We start from the raw sequence: 20,408 nt of genomic DNA, 5'->3' as shown, positions 1-20,408 counted from the left end.
GTTGACCAACACGTCCCTAATGCCAAACATGCTGCATTAGGTACTCAAGGCAAACTACTGCATGACTGGAATTTTACAGAAAGACCTGAAAGGAGAAAGGACCACTGGAGTCACAATTAGTTCAGAGCTCCTGATCTAGTGTCCTTCACCTCAGAAATGATCTTCCTTAAAGCGGGTAAGGTGGGAGGAAGGAGTGGCTGGAATGAGGAGCAGCAGGTGTGGAGGGAGAGCTGCTTTATCAGTTTTGGTGCAAACAGGCACTAACTCCCATCATTATGCAATGAGGACAGGCATCTCCACCGGTGTGCCTGGTTGAGAGCAGGCTTGGTTACTCTACTCATTAAGAGTACAGGCTCTGCCTTCTGAAGATCCATTTCAAAGCGGTGTATTCTGACTTCCTGTCAGATGGGGGTGCCAAAGCTAACTAATTCATTTGGTTCTGAGGATTAAAATCCAGAGTGCACAGTGCCTGGCACACAGCAAACACTCATTGTAAGTTGCCCCAAGTGAGGGAGCCGGAGAACCACAGTCAACAGAAAGCAGAACGCTCAACTCTTAAGTTCAGCCCTGTTCCATGTGCAAACCCCTGCTAAGAGAAGGGAAAGTGAGAGAGAAGGGAAAGCAGAGAAAGTGAGAGGGGAAGAGGGACTGAGGAAGAAGAGAGTGGTGATTACAGCCAGCCGTTACGGAATGCCCGAGTTCCACTTGCTCCGCGGACGCTCATTGCTCTGGGTGGCTGTGAGAATTACTTTTTTAAAGACGAGGCGTGAGGCTCAGAAGTTAAGCCTTTGCCCCCTGATCACGCCCCTTGCAAAGGCGCGCCGCCGCATCTTCCCACACTAACAACCCGCCCCTCCAGCTCCCAGCCGAGGGAAACCGGCAACGCCAGCGCCACAGGACGGAGGACGCCAGCCGAGAGCAAGGCAGCCGGCGCGGAGGAGCAGCGCGCACGAGGGCCCGTCCCGCCGGCCCCGCTCACCTCCTCCTTCCGGGAGCGCTTGGACACCTTCTTCTCCATTTTGGCGGCCGTCTTCTCCGCCCCGCGGCCCTTCTTCTCTTTCTTGCCCTTCTTGCCCATCGTGCCGGTCCAAGGCGGCCCAGGGACGCCGAGGCTGGTGGCGAGCGGCGCGCGGCGCGCGGCGCGCCGGAAGTACGTTTTCCTGGACCGGCGCGCGGAAGTGCGTCACTTCCGGGAATGCGGGCGGAAGGGGGACGGGACTCCGCGGCTTTATTTCACAATCTATGGAAATGAGCTGGAGGGCCTCTTGCAGGGTTGGCTCCGCCCCCAATTACCGGGCTGCGCTCTGCCTCCTTCACTGCCTGCGGGTCGCTGCATTTGTCGTTTTCTGTGCGACCCAGACTGGCCTTGAAGGCTGGCTTCGAAGTTTACTCCATCTGGGCAAATTGCTTAGCCCTGTGTAAAATGACCCAATTGGTGACTTGTTAGGAAGCGACATTTGTCCTACCTGGGGCCCTTTTGGGAATGAGGTGATTGTTGTGGCTTCAACCCCAGAAAGCTGTGCATGCACTTATAAGGATTTACAGACCCTAAGTGAAGACAATCCTTTTTCCCAAACAAAACTTCCCTGTACTGTTAGGTGCTGAGGATATTTTGCTCATCAATAAAAATACATCCCTGCCCCAGCCGGTTTGACTTAGTGGATACAGCATTGGCCTGCAGACTGAAGAGTCCCAGGTTTGATTCCTGGTCAGGTCAGGGCACATGCCAGGGTTGCCATCCTCAGTAGGGGGCTTGCAGGAGGCAGTCAATCAGTGATTCTCTCTCATCATTGATGTTTCTCTCTCTCCCCCTCTCTGAAATCAATAAAAATATATTTAAAAAGAAAAGAAAAATACAACCTTGCCATTGTGCTTTCTTCATGACTTTCCTCAAATTTCCTGTGTTAGAGGACTTGTTTCTTCATTGGTAGAGCAGGACTAATCACACCTCCCCTCCAAGGGTAGTTAGTTTATCAAGCCTGAGGAACTAGAACTCCCTAGGAAATTTTAGTATGTTATTCAAAGCCTATATAATAAAAGCCTTATATGCTAAGTGTCCAGTTGTCTAGCTGACCATTCAACCAACCAAAGTGTAATATGCTAATGATATGCTAAGGTCACTCAACTGCTCGCTATGACATGCACTGACCACCAGGGGGCAATCGATTGGCTGATATGACATGTACTAACCACCAGAGGGCAGATGCTCTGACCTGTAGGTTAGCTTGCTGCTGAGGCCAGAGCAAGATGAGCCAGACACACCTTGGAGCCCTCCCCAGCTGGCAACCTCCCACATCCCTCCTTGGCCCTGATTGTGCACTGGCAGGGTGTCTTGGCCTGGCCTGTGCCCTCTCACAATCTTGGACCCCTCGGGGGATGTCAGAAAGCAGGTTTCAGGCTGATCCCACAGGACAGGCTAAGGGACCCCATTGGTGCACAAATTCATGCACTGGGCCTCTAGTAATGTAATAACCACTTGTAGGACATAGAATGCTATGGTTTGGATAGAACAGCATGATCATGTTTATCGTTACTTAGAAGACAGCTTCTAATCAAATAAATTGGAAAAATTAAGGAAAATCACAAGCAAACATTTGACAAAGGGAAAGCATAAACCAGGACATGATCTACTGTCTTAAAAAGAAAAAGTACTCTAGATTTAATCAATTTGAAAATCCCTGACCAATCAAGGAGGAATGCTTTTCCAAACAACTCCAAGCCTTGTCCAGAAACCTAGTTATTTAATAAGAAAATGAAATTTGGGCCGAAACCGGTTTGGCTCAGTGGATAGAGCGTCGGCCTGCAGACTGAAAGGTCCCGAGTTCGATTCTGGTCAAGGGCATGTACCTTGGTTGCAGGCACATCCCCAGTAGGGGGTGTGCAAGAGGCAACTGATCAATGATTCTCTCTCTCATTGATGTTTCTAACTATCTCTCTCTCTTCCTCTCTGTAAAAAATCAATAAAAATATATTTTTAAAAAATATATATTAGAAAATGAAATTTGGGGAAATTGTGAGAAAAAATGGTAGAATAGGATTCTGGATGCCACTATCTCCAGCACTGCCTGTTAGAGAATTAAAAAAAACACCTGTGATGATAGAAAAATAAAGACATTTGGAAGCTGATCAAGATGCTGAAAAAAAAAATCATTTTTGACAATGGGCGATAAAAGGCCATATCCTCACTATTGCTGTGTGGAAATCATTACTTTCCCTTTAGTGCAGTATGACTTTAAGAACATGCCTAATCCTTTTATGCTTTTCTAAGAATATTAAGTTACCTTGAGGCAATGCACTTGAAACAAAATGGCTCTTCAGTCACAGCAGTCCCCTCTTAAGGGCTGCAAAAGGGGACCACATTCCCTATTAAAGATTTAGGAAGATCCGGTAGATGCAGTGCTTAATACTTTTATTATCCAAAAAAATCTTAAAGCTGAATTGAAAAGCTCTTGGATTTATGTGTCACAGTGATTTACGGATAAGGTTGAAATTCTCATTACTGAGAAAGAGAATAGAACATATGAAATGAGATCAGAATCTTAAAATAGTAAAAAGATTAAGTACAGGGACCTATTTTAGTGAAATTCATATTTTTGAAACCTTAATGGATTATCTTAAATCTAGTAATATGTCAACTTTCAAGTGTACTTTTGTGTAGTCAGACGCCCTCTGCTGTCTTCAAGTTGAAATCCAGAAGAGAGAAAAAAAAAATAATAACAGACCCAATTTCTAAATTACCATTACCACCAGGATTCAGAGTAATTGGAAAGTTCTCTCCAGTGTGATATTGATGAGGTGGTTCTTTGCACATTTCTCATATGGACAGTAAGAATAATAAATCTGCCTACCTACTACACAGACTCCTTGGGAGACTCAAGTGAAAATATAAGAAAGCTTAGAAAAATTAAAAACAAAATGCGAATTTAAGAGATTTTATGTGCTGCAAAATGAGGTCATGATTTGAACTGGCTGACAATCATTTAATTAACTGAATACTACAATGTGTGGACACGTACCAGGTCACCTGGGATACAAAACAGAAGACCAGCCACCAGCTTCAAGGTTTTGTTTTAACGAGAAAACGTGATGTTCCTCAAAAGCTTTGTGAAATGAAGCAAGGAATAAGGAAGGAAGAATAAAAGGAGGGAGGTGGGAAGGGTGAAGAGAAAAGGAAAAAGAAGGGAGACAGTATAAGTCAAAGGAAGGGAATTAAATAAAAATCATTGTTTCATATATTTTGTCCATTTTTCTAGTTGTCTGAGGGAAAGGATAAGTTCAGTGTCATTGCTCCAGTGTGGCTAACAGCAAAATTCTCTCCTCTTTGGGATTAAAGAATGCTTTCTAATGTCCAACTATTTTGAGATATTTTTGTTATTTATTTCTAATTTAATACATTAATTTAAGGTATCTAAGAGTTTAGTGTTCTCAATTTCCCTTTAAATACTGCTTCAGCTGCACCCCCAATTTTTAATATGTCACATTTTGCTTTTCATTCAGTTCAGGGCACTTTCTCTTTTGATTCTTTTTAGACCCCTGGGTTACTTAGAAGTGTGTTATTTAGTTTCCAGATAGTTGAAGATTTTCTGAAAGGTAATTTTTTTCTATTTTTATGATCTTATCTTCATCTTTATTATCCTTCAATTTCACTAAGATATATTTAGTTAGCTAGTTGTTAATCCTTACCCGAGGATATTTTTCCATTGATTTTTAGGGAGAGTGGACAAGAGAGGGAAAGACAGAGAGAAATATCAATGTGAGAGAAACACATTAATTGGTTGCCTCCTGCGTGTGTCCTTTAAGACTGTCAGAACTGAAGTCAAATGTGGCAACATGTGCTCATGCCCGGAAGCAAAAGCCATATTAGAGCCCAGTTTCTACCCAATTTTTGTTTCTACTGTCTTTCAGGTTCTGATTTGGTTATTCTTTACCCCTTGTTAGTTCTATGAAGTCTTTAAAAAGACTTCCAACATTTGTTCAACATTCTTTTAGTTATTTTCAATGAGAGGAGTGATCCAAATAACCTAACATATCACTTGAAATGCAGCATGGCTTCATTTTTACAATGGTGTCTTTCAGTGTGTGATTAATGTAGACTGATTTTTTAAATTTGGAAAATACAAACAAGAATAATGGATGAAACCTCAAAGTCACCCATAGTCTCCTGTCACCCACAAACTGAGCATGTGGGGGAATTTCCTGCTGACTGATATTAAGCAAAGATCTGTGTGAAAGCCTCACTCACCTGCTTAGCTCACATGGGCACAGCTGCTTTCATTCATTCTTTCTTTTCTTTTTTTTTAATATATTTTATTGATTTTTTACAGAGAAGAAAGGAGAGAGATAGAGAGCTAGAAACATCGACGAGAGAGAAATATCAATCAGCTGCCTCCTGCACACCTTCCACTGGGGATGTGCCCACAACCACATGCCCACAAACACGGCACATGCCCTTGGCTGGAATTGAACCTGGGACCTTTTAGTCCTCAGGCCAACGCTCTATCCACTGAGCCAAACCAGTCTTGGCATCATTCTTTATTTTTTTAATTTTTAATTTTTAATCTGAGAGAGAGAGAGACTTGCTGCTCCACACACTCATACATTCATTGGCTGAATCTGTATGTGTCCTGTCTGGGAATCAAGCCCAAAACTTTGGCCCATCAGAATGACGCTCTAACCAACTCACCTGCCTGGCCAAGGTAGGCCTCATTTATTCTTGATCTTTCCCTCTCTTCTTTATCTCCAGATCTCAGAGGCATCACAGGAAGATCAAAGGCATTTTGTAAACCATCAGATGCAAAAACTGGGGAGACGAGAATACGAAAACCTAGACAATAGTACCGAAAATGAAACAAAAGACAAAAACCACGCTGGATATGCTAACTGCAAACTAGGAACCACCTTTAACATCGTGGGGCCCACAGTGAATCAGTGAGCAGGTTGAAATGAAGCCACAGACCTGGCAGGTCACCCAAATGAGCCTGCAGGCTCACATCTGTCCTGGTTAGTGTGTTCCCTAAGCCCACCCAAACACAGTCCAAAATCAGGGCTCCTTCCTGCAAGCATCAGAGACACCAAACGAGAGAATACACAGCATGCAAAATAATGCAAATCTGTCCCTAATCTGAAGTTTGTTTTTTAAAACAAAACAAACAACAACAAAAAAAAACCCTCCTTGACTAAATTGTTGAAGATGATGATTCTAAAGTTAAGTCAATTTTTTTAAATCCTTATACTATCTATTTGAACATCTGGTTCTTTAATTCTGCCAGAACCAGGGACCAGCCCAATCATTTCCTAGTCAACAACTTACTAGTGTGCTTAATGTTCTTGCTGTGAAAATAGATCATACTCACTAAAGCGGAATTCTCCAGAAGGGCGTTTCTCTCACTGTTCATCCCTGCGGCTCTGATCTCAGGCCACCTGGAGACCAGGTGCTAATATTTCACGGAATTACTAGTATAGTTCTGAAACCTACGTTATTGGTACAGAGCTAACCACATCCTCCTATTCTCGGCCATATTAGAGAGTGACATAATTAATATAAAACATGAGAAATCAACAAAGACTTTTTTTTTTACATTTTTTAATTAAATTATTATCTGTGTACATATTTTAACATTGCCCCCCCTCAACAAAGACTTCTACATCAGAATCTGAAGCCTGGAATATTGTAAGAGGCACTCGGAAACTGAATTGGGCCCTAGCCGGTTTAGCTCAGTGGAGAGAGTGTCGGCCTATGGACTGAAGGGTCCCAGGTTTGATTCCAGTTAAGGGCACATGCCCAGGTTGCAGGCTTGATCCTCAGTGGGGGAGAGGGGGTACAGGAAGCAGCTAGTCAGTGATTCTCTTTCATCATTGATGTTTCTATCTCTCCCTGTCCCTTCCTTTCTGAAATCAATAAAAAATATATTTTTAAAAAAGAGAAAGAAACTGGAGAATTGGTTTGCCCAGTATTTCAAAAACATGCAGGAATAATATATTCATGTTATATGATTTTTTAAGTCAATATTTCCCCATTAATAGCATTTCCCCCAGTGGTCATGAGAATATAAGCTTATTGCATTTTAATTATCCATATGGTATATCTCTCTTCCACTAGATTCTAATCTCTCAGAACTGATTTTTTTTTTTTCTAAATCACCAAGGATATGTGTATGCTTTTAAATTGATTTTTAGAGATGGAGGGAGAGAGAGAAAAAGAGAGAGAGAGAGAGGGAGAAACATTGACGTGAGGAAGAAACAGCAATCTGCTTCCTCCTGTACTCTACAGGATGGACCAGTCATCAAACCTGCAAACTAGGTATGTGCCCTGACTGGGAATCGAACCCACAACCTCTTGGTATTCAAGATGACACTTCAGCCAACTGAGCCACCTGGCCAGGGCAACAGCCCTTAGACCTTATCTTATTCAATTTTGTATCACTAGAATATAATGTTGCACTATTTGTTAAATGTCAATAAATTATGAGAAATGGTGACTTTATTAGGTCCCCAAAGACTAACAAAGCAGTGCAGGGAATGTTTGTCTAGCATGATCAGAAGAATATGTTAGTTGGTCAAATATTTTATTTTATTATTATTTTTTAGAATATACTTTTCTTGATTTTAGAGAGGAAGGGAGAGGGAGAGAGAAATAGAAACATCAATGATGAGAGAGAATCATTGACTGGCTGCCTCCTGCATGCCCCCAACTTGGGGGTGAGCCTACAACCTGGGCATGTTCCCTTGACCAGAATTGAACTGGGGGACCCTTGATGCTCTATCCACTGAGCCAAACCGCTAGGGCAGTTGGTCAACTATTTTAGTTAATATAAAATACTATGAAGGGGTAATTCATCCCAAATGTCTGAGACAAAATGAATATTTAGAAAGATCTAGCAGAGGAACATAGGACTGATGAATAAATTTAGTTGATGGAATGATGCAGTTCTGATGCAGTTTAGATAAGAGGCAAGTCCTGACTTCTATACTAATGGATTTTGCAGGTTAGATAGTCTCATTGCAAACCCTTAATTCTGATCCTTAACATCCTTAACCTCAGGCCACGCCCCTCATCCTGCGGGGTTGATGAGGAACCTCAGGCCGTGCCCCCCATCTGGAGGGGCTTGACCAGGGACCTCAAAGCCTGCTCCCTGCCCCGGCCCAGGCCTGGGGACCTCAGGCCATGCCCCACTTCCTTCCTTCAGCCCTTCCTCCCTCCCTCCTCTCTACTTTCCTTTCTCCCGCCCTCCCTTTTTATCTTTTGCCCTAACCTGAGAAGGGAAGACTGGGTGTACCGGATCCAGCCGGTATCACAGGTCCTGAAGGTAGGGCTAGGAGGTTTAAGAGAAATAAAGACGAGAGAAAGCGGGGCTTCAGGAGGACTGCTAGTCCATGGTGAGACTGCAGCAGCTTTATTAGTTGCAGGCTTACATTTATGTGGCCTTTCTGGGCGTTTCTCCAAGTGCCCCTTTCCCAGGACAAGGCCGCCCGTCAGCTCCTTAAGGCGTTCTTGGAAAAAGATACATAGAGCAGGCATCTGTCTAGATATCATTGGAACAGCTTAGCTGAGAACATCCAGATAAGTCATGCATCACACGCACTCCCTAACAATGGGGCTGTGGTCTGCCCTGTCCCTAGTTGACCCTGAAGGCTTAGGGGAGAGCAGGTAGGCGTCCCTACCCTATGCTCCATCCTTGCCCTCGGGCCCCACGGAACATGGCTTCCCACATGGGTGGGCAGAGGAAATCTGTAGCAGTGGGCCCTGGAAACTCTGCCAGTGCTGAAAGCAAACACACAAAGCAGGTTATTCCAGGGAATGGGTGAGCGCTGATCCATGGCCAAATCGTGACACCTGTAACACTGCTGTCAGGTTGTGTGAGGCCCTGGTGCTCCTTTTCTGCTGCCTGGACCCTCCCATGTGAGCCTCCCCTTCGGTCCTTAATGACTCCTCAGCAGGTCTCCGAAGTCTCCGTCTCAAATACTCTCTCTCTACAGAGAGACTGAAAACTAACGATGCTATAAGTGATGTCGATGGCTCCACCCCTTGTGCCATCATAGAAATACAAATTAAAACTAGGAGACACCATCACACACCTAGGAGATCAGCCCAGACCCAGAACACTGTATTTAATATTTGAAAGGGCAGGGCGGGGCGAGGATGAGCTCCCAACTCCGCCCCGTAGGGCGGAGTTATCCCTAGCCCTCAAAACTCCTGGATGGGGAGAAATTCGCTCTCTTCCGCCATGCTGCCGGCATGAGTGGGAGGAGCCCATTGCTAGCATGGTACAAGCTCTTTTGTTTATTGCATCGGACTCGGCTCCCTGGTGGTCCTTGGGGATCACGAAGTCTGGGCATAACAATATTATCCTCAATTCACCCCAAAAGCAGCAATCCTGTAAGACCAGTGCTGTGAAGAGGTCAGGACCCAGAGGGTGGCCTCTGGGAAGCCAATGCCCCCCCTCACAGAAGGCAGGGTTAGGGGACACGCTGAACCTGCAGACTCTCATGGCTGTGGCTTCACTACAACCCACTCGCTGACTCACGCGGTGCACATGACATGAAAGGTCACTTCCTGGCTGACGAATGCTCCCCATCTTCCCTGAATACGCGCTGTGACAGTCCCTGAGGAAACATAAGGGACCACTCCTATGCTGCAATGCTGCAGCTGGCCAGCAGGGGGCAACAATCAGGCAACACAGGGAAACTCAGCAACAGGCAAACGTGAAATGTGCAAATTAGTAAATATTTAATAACTAGAGGCTCAGTGCACCAATTTGTACGTGGGTGGGGTCCAGCCTGCCTGGCCCCAATCGGGCGGATGGAGCCTGGACCTGTCCAGAAGTTGGCCAGCCGTCCCACCCTGATCAGTGCCCAATCAGAGCTCAACCGGCTTGGGGAAGGGTCAGAGGGCAATTGGCTGGTGGGCCCCGCCCCTGATCAGGGTGGGGGGGCTGGTTGGGGGCGGAGCCGGCTGTGGGGAGGGGCTGTGAGCCGTGGGCCAGCTGGCCTTGCCCTTGAATGGGGTGGGGGGACCAATTGGGGGTCAGCAGCCAGGGGAGGGGCCATGGGAGGTTGGCCAGCCATCCCCACTCCCGATTGGGGTGGGGACTGATCAGGGGCGAGCTGGCTGGAGGAGGGTCCGAGAGCCGATCAGGGTGGTGAAGGCTGATTGGGAGTGGGGCCAGCCATAGCGAGGGGCTGTGGCTGGTGGGCCAGCCCTGCCCCTGATCTGAGTGGGGGACTGATCTGGGGGGGAACTGATCTGGGGGGGACTGGTCAGGGGGAGGGACTGCAGGAGGTTGGCTGGCCGGCCCCATCCCCTGTTGGGGTTGGGGGTGCCATCAGGTGTGGGGCCGACCAGGGGGAGAGGCTGTGGGCCAGTGGGGGTGGGCTGGCTGGCCAGGGGGAAGGGTTGTGGGAGGTTGGCCAGCCAGCCCACCCCGAATCAGGCCTGTTTGCTGGCTGCAGTGGAGGTCATAGTGACTGGTCATTATGGTGTTAAGGTCGCTGGCTTTTTTTCTATATATTATATAAATGAGAGGCCCTGTACACGAATTCATGCACAGGTGGGGTCCCTCTGGGTGGCCTGCAGGGATGGAGCCAAAACCCACAGTCTAATGCTGCCTGCAGCTCCTACCTGCCGCTTCTGCTTATCCCGGCCCCATTCTGCCTGACGTGAGCTCACACCCAATCAGTCCCGATCAGGAGAGGCTTGTGATGCCACAGCAGCACTTGCCAGGCACGAGCCCTACATCTGGCGCCCTAACAAGGGGAGTGGCTTGCAGGATTGGGCTGAAACTGGCTCTCCGACATCCTCTGAGGGGTCCCAGATTGCGAGAGGGCACAGGCAGGCTGAAGGATCCCACTGGTGCATGATCGGGCTGGGTAGGGACTGTGGGAGGGCTCCTGGGTGTTTATTATCCTATCTAATAAAGAGGGGATATGCAAATTGACGGTCATGCCGTCACAAAGATGGCGGTGCCCATAGCAGAGGTGGGGTTTCTGTAACACAAGATGGCTGCACCCACAGTGGAGGTTGAGTTACCTTAATGAGCCTTAACAAGCAATCAGCAGGGGCTGTGCCCCCAACCCCTTGCCTGGTAGGGTTTGACAGGGGATCTCAGGCTGCACCCCCTGCCCCAGTGTTGGGCTGGAGGACCTGAGGGTGAGCTGGGGGACCTGAGGCTGTGCCCCCCACCTGGCAGGGCCTGATGGGGGACTTCAGGCATCGCCCCCCCACCTGGTAGCACTTCACCTGGGACCTCATAGTGCACTTCCCACCCCAGCCCAGGCCAGGAAATCTCAGGCCATGACCCCCACCCTGGTGCCAGACTGGGGGATCTGAGGGTGTGTCCCGCACCCAGCGGGGCTTAACAGGGGACCTGAGGCTGCACCCCCCAATCTGGTAGGGCTTGATGGGGGTGGAGCTGGCCGGGTCTGGTTCTCTCAATTGCTGTGGGGAAGGCCGGTCTGGGTCTTGTGTAATTTCTCTTTCTTTCTTTCTTCCTTCCTTTCTTTCTTTCTTTCTTTCTTTCTCTCTTTCTTTCTTTCTTTTTTTTTTTTTTTAATATATCTTTATTGATTTCAGAGAGGAAGTGAGAGGGAAAGAGAGATAGAAACATCAATGATCAGAGAGAATCATTGATTGGCTACCTTCTGCATATCCCCTACTGGAGATCAAGCCCACAACCCAGGTATGTGCCTTTGACCAGAATTGAACCTGGGACCCTTCAGTCCACAGGCTGACGCTCTTTCCTCTGAGCTAAACCAGCTAGGGCCTCACTAGCTTTTGAGATGTGCGTGGGTGGGCAGGGACTTGACTCTGGATCCCGAGGCATACTCCAGACTCTGTCTGACAGGAAGATTTTCATATATATTTTACTAATTTTCTTTCATCTTTGACATTTCTATTATAGAGAAAGGGCAAATAGCAATATTAAAATATTTCCTCCATTTAATTTCCTTTTAATGTGCACGAATTTTGTGCACCAGGCCACTAGTATAGGATAATAAAAGAACAAGCGAAAATAGAGAAAAGTTTTACCACATTTAAAGTTTACCAGATACGCACACGCCGCGCCCCGCCCCCCCCCCTCCCCTACCCTCGGCTGCTCTGAAAAGCTATCTTTGTGTTGTTCCTGTGCTGCAGCCACTTCCCTTGCATGCCTCCGCCCGCTGCCATGGCTACGGACTCTGGTAGCTTTCTCAACAAAGTCCTCCAATTCTCACTCTTTTTAAAATATCCGCTTCTCCACCATGTCAGGTGAGGCCGTGGACACCAGCTCGTAGATCACCACTTAAAGGAGAAGGCACAGGATGGAAGTGACACACCTACCAATGGGAACGTTAATGAGGGAAATGGGGAGCAGGAGGCTGATGTGAGGCAGATAAAGAAGAGTAAGGAGGAGGGGGGATAAGAGGATAGAGATGAAGATGAGGAGGCTGATTCAGCTACTAGCAAACGGGCAGCTGAAGATGACGAGGTAGACGATGTTGACACCAAGAAGCAGAAGACCAATGAGTGTGACTAAACATCAAAAATGAAAAGTTGAACTTAAAAAAAAAAAAAAAATAGGCTGCCGTGTACAGAGTCTGCTTCTCTTTCACCCAATCAAAACCATGTGAAATTGCAACAGGGGAGGAAAAAAGACCCATTCTCCCAAGAACCTGCTTTTTTTTTTTTGTTTTTTTTTTTTTTTCTTTTCCTTAAAAGTGCTTTAAGTCCTTGCCACTTTGGCTTAGTGGATAGAGCATTGGCCTGTGGGCTAGAGTCTTGGGTTTGCCGAAACCGGTTTGGCTCAGTGGATAGAGCGTCAGCCTGTAGACTAGGGGTGTCGAACTCAATCAGAGAAGGGGCCAAAATCTAAAATCCAGCCTAAATCGCGGGCCGAATGGTTTACTGAACAGTCATAAACTGTCATTGTGATGGAAATGCAGCGGAGTGCAGTGATGATAGCGCGGTGCGAGCCACATTGCAAGGCCTGGCGGGACGGATTTGGCCCGCGGGCCTTGTGTTTGACACATGTGCTGTAGACTGAAAGGTCCCAGGTTCGATTCCGGTCAAGGGCATGCACCTTGGTTTCGGGTACATCCCTGGTAGGGGTTGTGCAGGAGGCAGCTGGTCGATGTTTCTCTCTCATCGACATTTCTAGCTCTCTATGCCTCTCCCTTTCTCTCTGTGGAAAATCAATAAACACATTTAAAAAAAAAAAAAGGTCCTGGGTTTGATTCCAGTCAAGGGCAAATGCTTGGGTTGTGGACTCGGTGCCCAGGAGGCAGTCAATCAATGATTCTCTCTCATCATTGGTGTTTCTAACTCTGTCTCTCTCTCTCTTCCTCTCTGAAAGCAATGAAAACATTATTTTTTAAAAAGTGCTTTAAAAGAAAATTTTGTATTTTTTATTTATATTTTATACTTTTGTTCATATTTTTAGGGGTCAGACATTGTTAATGATCTTGGGATGACGAAATCAGCCTTTGAAGTTTTTTTTGTCCTACTTCTGACTTTACTTGGTGGTGTGACCATTATAATTTCAAAGGAGAAAAAAATTAAAAACCTTGTAAGAAGAGCAGAAACAACAACAAAACTATCTTATTCCGAGCATTCCAGTAACTTTTTGTGTACTTAAGTAGCTGTACTATTAGTGGTTGGTCTGTATGAGATGGTTAAGAAGGCCAAAGATAAAAAGTATCTTTGTGGTTTTTTTTGTCCATGAAGTTGCTGTCTGTTTGTTTATTTATTTCGACCTGTTTGATGTATGTGTGAAGCAATGTTGTCCAACAATAAACCAAAACTTAATTTGCTGAATTGTTCTTAAAAAAAAAAAAATTACTAGCCGAAACCGGTTTGGCTCAGTGGTAGAGCGTCAGCCTGCGGACTGAAAGGTCCCAGGTTCAATTCCGGTCAAGGGCATGTATCGATACCTTTGTTGCCGGCACATAAAGTAGGGGGTGTGCAAGAGGCAGCTGATTGATGATTCTCGCTCATCGATGTTTCTTCCTCCATGTAAAAAATCAATAAAAAAATATTTTTTTAAAAAATTACCAGCATGGACAAAAAGGGCCGCATGCTAACCGGACAGGCTCAGGGAAGGCCTACATGGCAGTCTTGCAAACTCAGAGACCTCACATAGCCACAAAAGATGGTCTGAAAATTAAACATTTAACTACAAACAGGCTATGGTGGGTAATCATGTCCTTGGCCAGTATTTTCCCTGACAAAGATCAACTTAGATCTTTACTGAGCTCAAAGGTCTTTTTGTGTCTAAGATAATATATCTGAGATACGTATGGGTAACTTCCCTTTTTTCCGAACCCCTCAGGGCAAACAAATGGCACCAGGACATTCCCTCATTGTTATTGTTATCAGGTTTATTGTCAACTGTTCATTATGTAAAACTACCCTGCATCCCCTCTATGTAAAAGAAGCATAAGTCCATCATTTCACTTTTTACCCTACCCCAGAGGTTCCCTGGCTTTGCTTTATCCCAACTCCTTAATCTATCACCAATAGATTTCAGGTAACCCACGTAGGTCCCTTTCCTTTGATTGCAATGTATAAATACAGATGGAACCTGCCATTCTCCCCGGAGCATTATCTCAATTCGTTGAGGTTCTGCTTCCCGGCACACGTCGACAGTTTGGCTCAAATAAACGCACAAAAATTCTTTACAGGTTTCAGTGTTTTTTTACGTTAACATCAGGTACTTGGTGAAGTGAGCATCCCCACCCTCCCATTTCTATCCTTTAACCCAGGCCCAATATCTGGGAAGAGGTCTGCATTTCTTTGTGACAATATACTTCAGTTGACAATGATGTCTCATTCTCTCTCTCTCTCTCTCTCTCTCACTCTCTCTCAATACATTTTATTGAATTTTTTACAGAGAGAAAGGGAGAGGGATAGAAAGTCAGAAACATCAATGAGAGAGAAACATCAATCAGCCGCCTCCTGCACACCCCCTACTGGGGATGTGCCCACAACCAAGGTACATGCCCTTGACAGGAATGGAACCTGGGACCCTTCAGTCCGCAGGCGGACGCTCTACCCACTGAGCCAAACCAGTTAAGGCGATGTCTTATTTTCTCTTAATGTGAAACCACTTTGGTCCGGGTCCAGGTGGCTAGGGTGGAGTAGACCGGACCCTTTCTTGGGCCAAGGGCGTGGGCAAAGAGGGTCAGACCTCAGGGCCTGGGCTCAGCAACAGCAGCGGGAGCTTCTTTCCTAGTGCTGAGCAGCACCTTGGTTCTAATGGGTGCCAGGGATGTGTACGGGCTGTGGACACAGTTCCCACAGCAATGAGAAAGGAGCCTGAGAGGTAAGCTTCACCCCACCACCTACACCCTCCCAACAGCGCTTTGGTTTAGCAGTGAGCCTACTTCATCCGGCCAAACCTCACTCTCATTGACACACACACACCCCTCCCCCGCCCTCCCCCCGCCTCTCCCCAGGCTGATGCAACTTGGCCTGGAAGTTGAGTAGAAGCGCGGAGCCCGGCAATGTTAGAGCCGCCAGCCAGCCAGCAGAGGGCAGCCTCTGCACACGCACAGCGGCATCCCCTGGAGGCCACGTGACACCAGCTTTGCATCAACCCTTTTCGCGTCCTGGGGCCCAGGAGGAAGGCTGTCCGGCCAGCCAGCGCCAGGGCTGAGCCCGCGGGAAAGCATCTGGGCAGCGGAGGGAGCAGGTCCCAAGCTCGTGTGCCACGGAGCCTGGCCTGCTGCGGGCGTCGCAGGCAGAGTCCGTGGGAGCCCAGCAGTCCTGCGGCTGTGCACTCGGCCTTACACAGGCTGGCTGTGATGGCTCAGAAAGGCAGCCGCTGGGATCTCACTGCTCGCTCCCAGATAGGTAATGATTAGAAGCTGCATTTTTGTCTTCTATATTTCTTTTTTTTAAATATATTTTTATTGATTTTTTTACAGAGAGGAAGAGAGAGGGATAGAGCTAGTTAGAAACATTGATCAGCTGCCTCTTGCACACTCCCCACCCAGGATGCGCCCGCAGCCAAGGTACATGCCCCCGACCAGAATCGAACCTGGGACCCCTCAGTCCACAGACCGACGCTCCATCCACTGAGCCAAACCGGTTTCAGCTGTCTTCTCTATTTCTTAAAAGAGGCTTCAGCACTGATTGACTAGATAGTAATGGTTTTACAGGATGAAACGAAGCCCCCAGTTTTCACATTTACTCACACACAATACCCTGAGGGGTGAGTGTGGCTGGCACCCTGGGCCCCCAGTAGAGTCTGTCAGGTTTTCATAATCCAGACAGAGGACAGAGGAGCTGGGGAGAGGAGGCCAAGCAAATACCGGATGTTTGCAATCCCTGGCTTTACCATCATCCAGTGTCATCAGGTATCTATAGAAACCCCCGAAGACTGATTTGCTCAACTGTTCTGAAACAAATGGATTCAAAAGTCCCCTTTCTAGCCGAAACCGGTTTGGCTTAGTAGATAGAGCATCAGCCTGTGGACTGAAGGGTCCCGGGTTCGATTCTGGTCAGGGGCATGTACCTTGGTTGCGGACACATCCCCAGTAAAGGGTGCGCAAGAGGCAGCTGATCTATGGTTCTCTCGAGTCGATGTTTCTATCTCTCTGTCCCTCTCCCTTCCTCTCTGTAAAAAAATCATGAAAATATATTTAAAAAAAAAAAAAAAAAAAAAAGTCCCCTTTCTGCCTGCCAACTAAAGCGATTGCCCAGGGCTCAGGGTCCAGGCCAACTGTTTGAGGATTTTATGATCCTAATCCTTCCATCAACATCCTCATCTCGTCATCCAAGTGCTTGTAGTGCCAGAGCTTGACCTCTGGCTTCCTACAGACTAAGCCAAGCCTCCTCTCCACCTCCTTCCTCAGCAGCATTTACAATCTGGTCTCCCTGTTCCCCCTCTCCAGCCCTCCACCCACCGGACCTGCCCCTCTCCCCACTTTCTCCAGCCTCTTAGCTCTCACCTGTGGCTTCTAAAAATTATTATGAAATTAGCCGAAACCGGTTTGGCTCAATGGATAGAGCGTCGGCTTAGGGACTGAAAGGTCCCGGGTTCGATTCTGGTCAAGGGCATGTACCTTGGTTGCGGGCATATCCCCAGTGGGGGGTGTGCAAGAGGCAGCTGGTCGATGACTCTCTCTCTCATCAATGTTTCTAACTTTCTATCTCTCTCCCTTCCTCTCTGTACAAAATCAATAAAATATATTTAAAAAAATAAAAATAAAAATAAAAATTATTATGAAATTAAATACATTTTTCTTATTTTGGAATAATTATGGATTTGCAGAAAAGTTGCCAAGATAATTCCAATAGTCCTTTTTTAAAATATGTTTTTATTGATTTCAGAGAGTGGAAGGGAGAGGGCGAGAGAAATAGAAACAATGATGAGAGAGAATCATTATCGGCTGCCTCCTGCATGCCCCCCTTTGGGATAGAGATGGCAACTGGGACCTGTGTCCTGACCTGGATTTGAACCGCAACAGCCTGGTTCTTGGGTCAGGGCTTAACCATTGGACCCAATAGTTCTTGTGGTTTCCTTTCCCATGGCCATGGTACATTGGCCAAAACCCTTAAACTAACATTGGGATTTGACAGTTAGCTACATTTCAAGCTTTATTTGGACTTTGCTGGTTTTCCCAATAATGTCCTTGTCTGGTCCCATTCAGGATCTCATGTGCGGTATGAGGTTGCATATAGGTGTAGCTCATTTCTCACGCAGGCCCTGGATCATTCCACCCCAGGCTCTTGGGAGAAAAGACACCTTTGATCATAGTCCTCCTTATCTTAAATGCCTTTGGGTGAAATGATGAAATGATGAAAATGGCCAAAGGGCATCCATTTGACATTCTACCCAACCAACTGAGATACTGGCCTTCCCCCATCCTCCCCCACTCCCCCACGTTTTAAAATTTTTTATTTGCATATTCAAAAATTGTGCATTCCAATAATTAAAATAATTTTAACAAAAAAATGGCACCCTGATTAAACTGCATTTTACAGCCCGCAGAACCCCTTGGACCAGTTTGGTGTTTACTCTAGATTTCATCCTCTTCCCACCCAGCTCGTTCCTTCACCCACATGCAAGTTCCCCCCTTCCCCGCCAGCCAGCCAGGCAGAGGGGAACGGCAGGCGCAGTAGTCGGTAGTGCTGATGTGAAAAGGGGCAGCGCAGTCATTTAAACTGATCCAACCTCTTCGCGTCTTACAAAGTTAAACAGCTAAAAGAAGTAAAATTAGAAGGCAATACTTGTGGAATACACAGTGCATCTTGGCGGCTCCTGCCTGCTAGCTTCTCCTGTTCAATCGTGTCTTTTGAAGGCAGTGTGTTTTTTTCTTGCGTTCCTGTCTTCTTCAATTTTGACTTTTCGAATTTCTCAATCTCTGCCATATTGGATTTGTCAGACATGGTTGCAGAGGAAGTCGAGCATAGAGTGGGAACGAGAGAAATCCTATCTCCTCAGTGACTGCTGCCCAGTCTCCCCCATAGAGGCATCCACTGGCCTCCTTATCTCTATAATTGCCTCATTATCAAGATTCTACGTATTAGTCACTCACTCTTTAGTATAAACTGCAGGCTTTGCTGCAGTGTTTTGCACAGTACTGCGATGTGAAGATAGAGAGTTCTCTGGGCAGGAATCATCTAGAATCTCGAGTGATAGTAGGAATTAAAGCCTCTTTGAAAATCCCATTAATTAGAGAAAGTCCCTTCACTCTTAATTAAATAATTTAAATCCTTTATTGTTTAAAGTGTTACTTAAGTTTCCTTTTTCCCCCAATGACCTCTCCCCAGCTGCTCCCACCCCCCAGCACGTGCCCTCAGATGCATGCATACATGTCCTTTGGTTGATCTCTTATCCTTTCCTCCCACCTTCCCTTGCCTTCCCTCTGAGGTTGGATGGTCTATGATGGTCTATGTATTACATCTATGACTCTGGCTCTATTTTTGTTCATCAGTTTATGTTGTTCATCCCCCACTCCTTCTGTGGCTGGCCCTTTTGTACCCCCAGGTTACCTGAAATAGCATTTGAAAACGTCTACCCCAGAACGTTCACATTAGCTCTGTATCACTGATGTCCACCCTCCATATTCTCCCCCTAACCCCACAGCTGAAACGCTGACCCAGGACACCATTTGAGACGCACATCCATGTGGCATCGAGAGGCTGGCGAGATGAATTCTTTGCTGTAGAAAACTAGAGAGAATCTCTGTGAGAAAATCTTACTGAGGCCAGGCCCCCCTTCAAGGCTCCTCTCCCAACACTCTGATGCCTTTGCCAACTGCCCAAAGGTCACTGGGTTTCACTCAGAAAATCAAAACAACCCATGGGCAAGGGATGCAGACGTCAAAATGTTAGGATTTCTATCACTGAGATCTGCTCAAACTTTGCTTCCTTTTTCCTCCTCCTGCTTGAGGTTGAGGGTAGAGGGGCGCTAAGTTCTTCAGATCCTGGCCCAGGCTGGCTGATGTGTCATTCTTTTTTTTTTATTTTTATTTATTTATTTTTTTCCACAGAGAGGAAGGGAGAGGGATAGAGAGCTAGAAACGATGAGAGAGAAACATCAACCAGCCTCCTCTTGCACCCCCCCTCCCGCCCCCACTGGGGATGTGCCCACAACCAAAGTACATGCCCTTGATCGGAATTGAACCTGGGACCCTTCAGTCCACAGACCGATGCTCTACCACTGAGCCAAACCGGTTTCAGCTGATGTGCCATTCTTGGTGTCCCCTCCCCCAGACGGACCCAACCATACGTGAGCTCAATGCCTCCTTGGACTTGACCCTCACAGGCCTGATTTCTTCCAGCTCCTTACAGTGGTCCTGTGGGGATCAGAGGGGATTCGGGCCTTCAGTGGAATGTTAGGAGAGTCAGGGAGGGAATGTCCTTGCCTGAGGGGCACAGCCTGCCCCGGTGTTCACACCACACCACGTGCTGGCGAGGATTTGGAGTAGGATGGAGCGGTAGATCAGGCATTTCCCATACATTAGGGCGGCAGATCACCAAACAGGATGAAGGAGGACTGCAAGGTTTGGATTTATAACAGTGCTCTCCCGTGGTCCCTATGATCTTTGAAATGCAAGTACCTGGTCAAAACTCTAGTCTGGCCATCTTTAATAAAAGTATGAGTTTCACCCCAAACGGTTTGGCTCAGTGGACAGAGCGTCTGCCTATGGACTGAAGGGTCCCAGGTTCGATTTCGGTCAAGGGTGTGTACCTTGGTTGAAGGCACATCCTCAGTAGGGGGTGTGCAGGAGATAGCTGATCAATGTTTCTTTTCTTTCTTTCTTTCTTTTTTTCTTTCTTTCTTTCTTTTTTCTTTTCTTTTTTTTTTTTTTTAACATTTTTAATTGATTTTTTACAGAGAGGAAGAGAGAGGGATAGAGAGTTAGAAACATCAATGAGAGAGAATCATCGATTTTATTTTATTTATTTTTTAAATATATTTTAT

The 20,408-nt window shown here is 46.6% G+C and overlaps 2 protein-coding genes and 1 long non-coding RNA gene across 8 annotated transcripts in view; 1 reads left to right on the top strand and 2 right to left on the bottom strand.

The window, feature by feature from the left end:
- KLHDC4 (kelch domain containing 4) overlaps positions 1–1,161 on the bottom strand; it is a 47,450-nt gene extending 46,289 nt beyond the window's left edge. For 4 of the 6 annotated variants that reach the window (XM_036440503.2, XM_036440504.2, XM_036440501.2 and 1 more), the window contains exon 1: positions 980–1,160. In XM_036440503.2, the coding sequence (XP_036296396.1) occupies positions 980–1,078 (99 nt within the window). In that variant the 5' untranslated portion in view covers positions 1,079–1,160. Of the gene's footprint in view, positions 1–979 lie in introns of all 6 variants that reach the window. The other 2 variants (XM_045582622.1, XM_036440508.2) reach the window with 2 other exon arrangements.
- A 53-nt stretch (positions 1,162–1,214) lies between these two features.
- On the top strand, positions 1,215–1,647 carry LOC118720512. The gene is made up of 2 exons (XR_004988459.2): positions 1,215–1,326; positions 1,360–1,647. It is a non-coding gene; the product is annotated as an uncharacterized LOC118720512 (long non-coding RNA).
- Positions 1,648–17,859: 16,212 nt separating this feature from the next.
- LOC118720740 (thymosin beta-4-like) lies at positions 17,860–18,423 on the bottom strand. The gene has a single exon (XM_036441008.2). The coding sequence runs from the start codon at positions 18,365–18,367 to the stop codon at positions 18,164–18,166; it is 204 nt and encodes a 67-aa protein (XP_036296901.1). The 5' UTR covers positions 18,368–18,423; the 3' UTR covers positions 17,860–18,163.
- Positions 18,424–20,408: the final 1,985 nt, after the last annotated feature.

Source organism: Pipistrellus kuhlii, unplaced genomic scaffold, assembly GCF_014108245.1.
Source record: "Pipistrellus kuhlii isolate mPipKuh1 unplaced genomic scaffold, mPipKuh1.p scaffold_m20_p_17, whole genome shotgun sequence".
Classification (NCBI taxonomy): Eukaryota; Metazoa; Chordata; class Mammalia; order Chiroptera; family Vespertilionidae; genus Pipistrellus; species Pipistrellus kuhlii.
The sequence above is the reverse complement of the archived record's forward strand: the minus strand, read 5'-3'. Positions and strand labels throughout refer to the sequence as shown.

Excerpts from the sequence above, each read along its gene's own strand:
- LOC118720740 (XM_036441008.2), bottom strand. The coding sequence starts at position 18,367 with ATGTCTGACAAATCCAATATGGCAGAGATTGAGAAATTCGAAAAGTCA.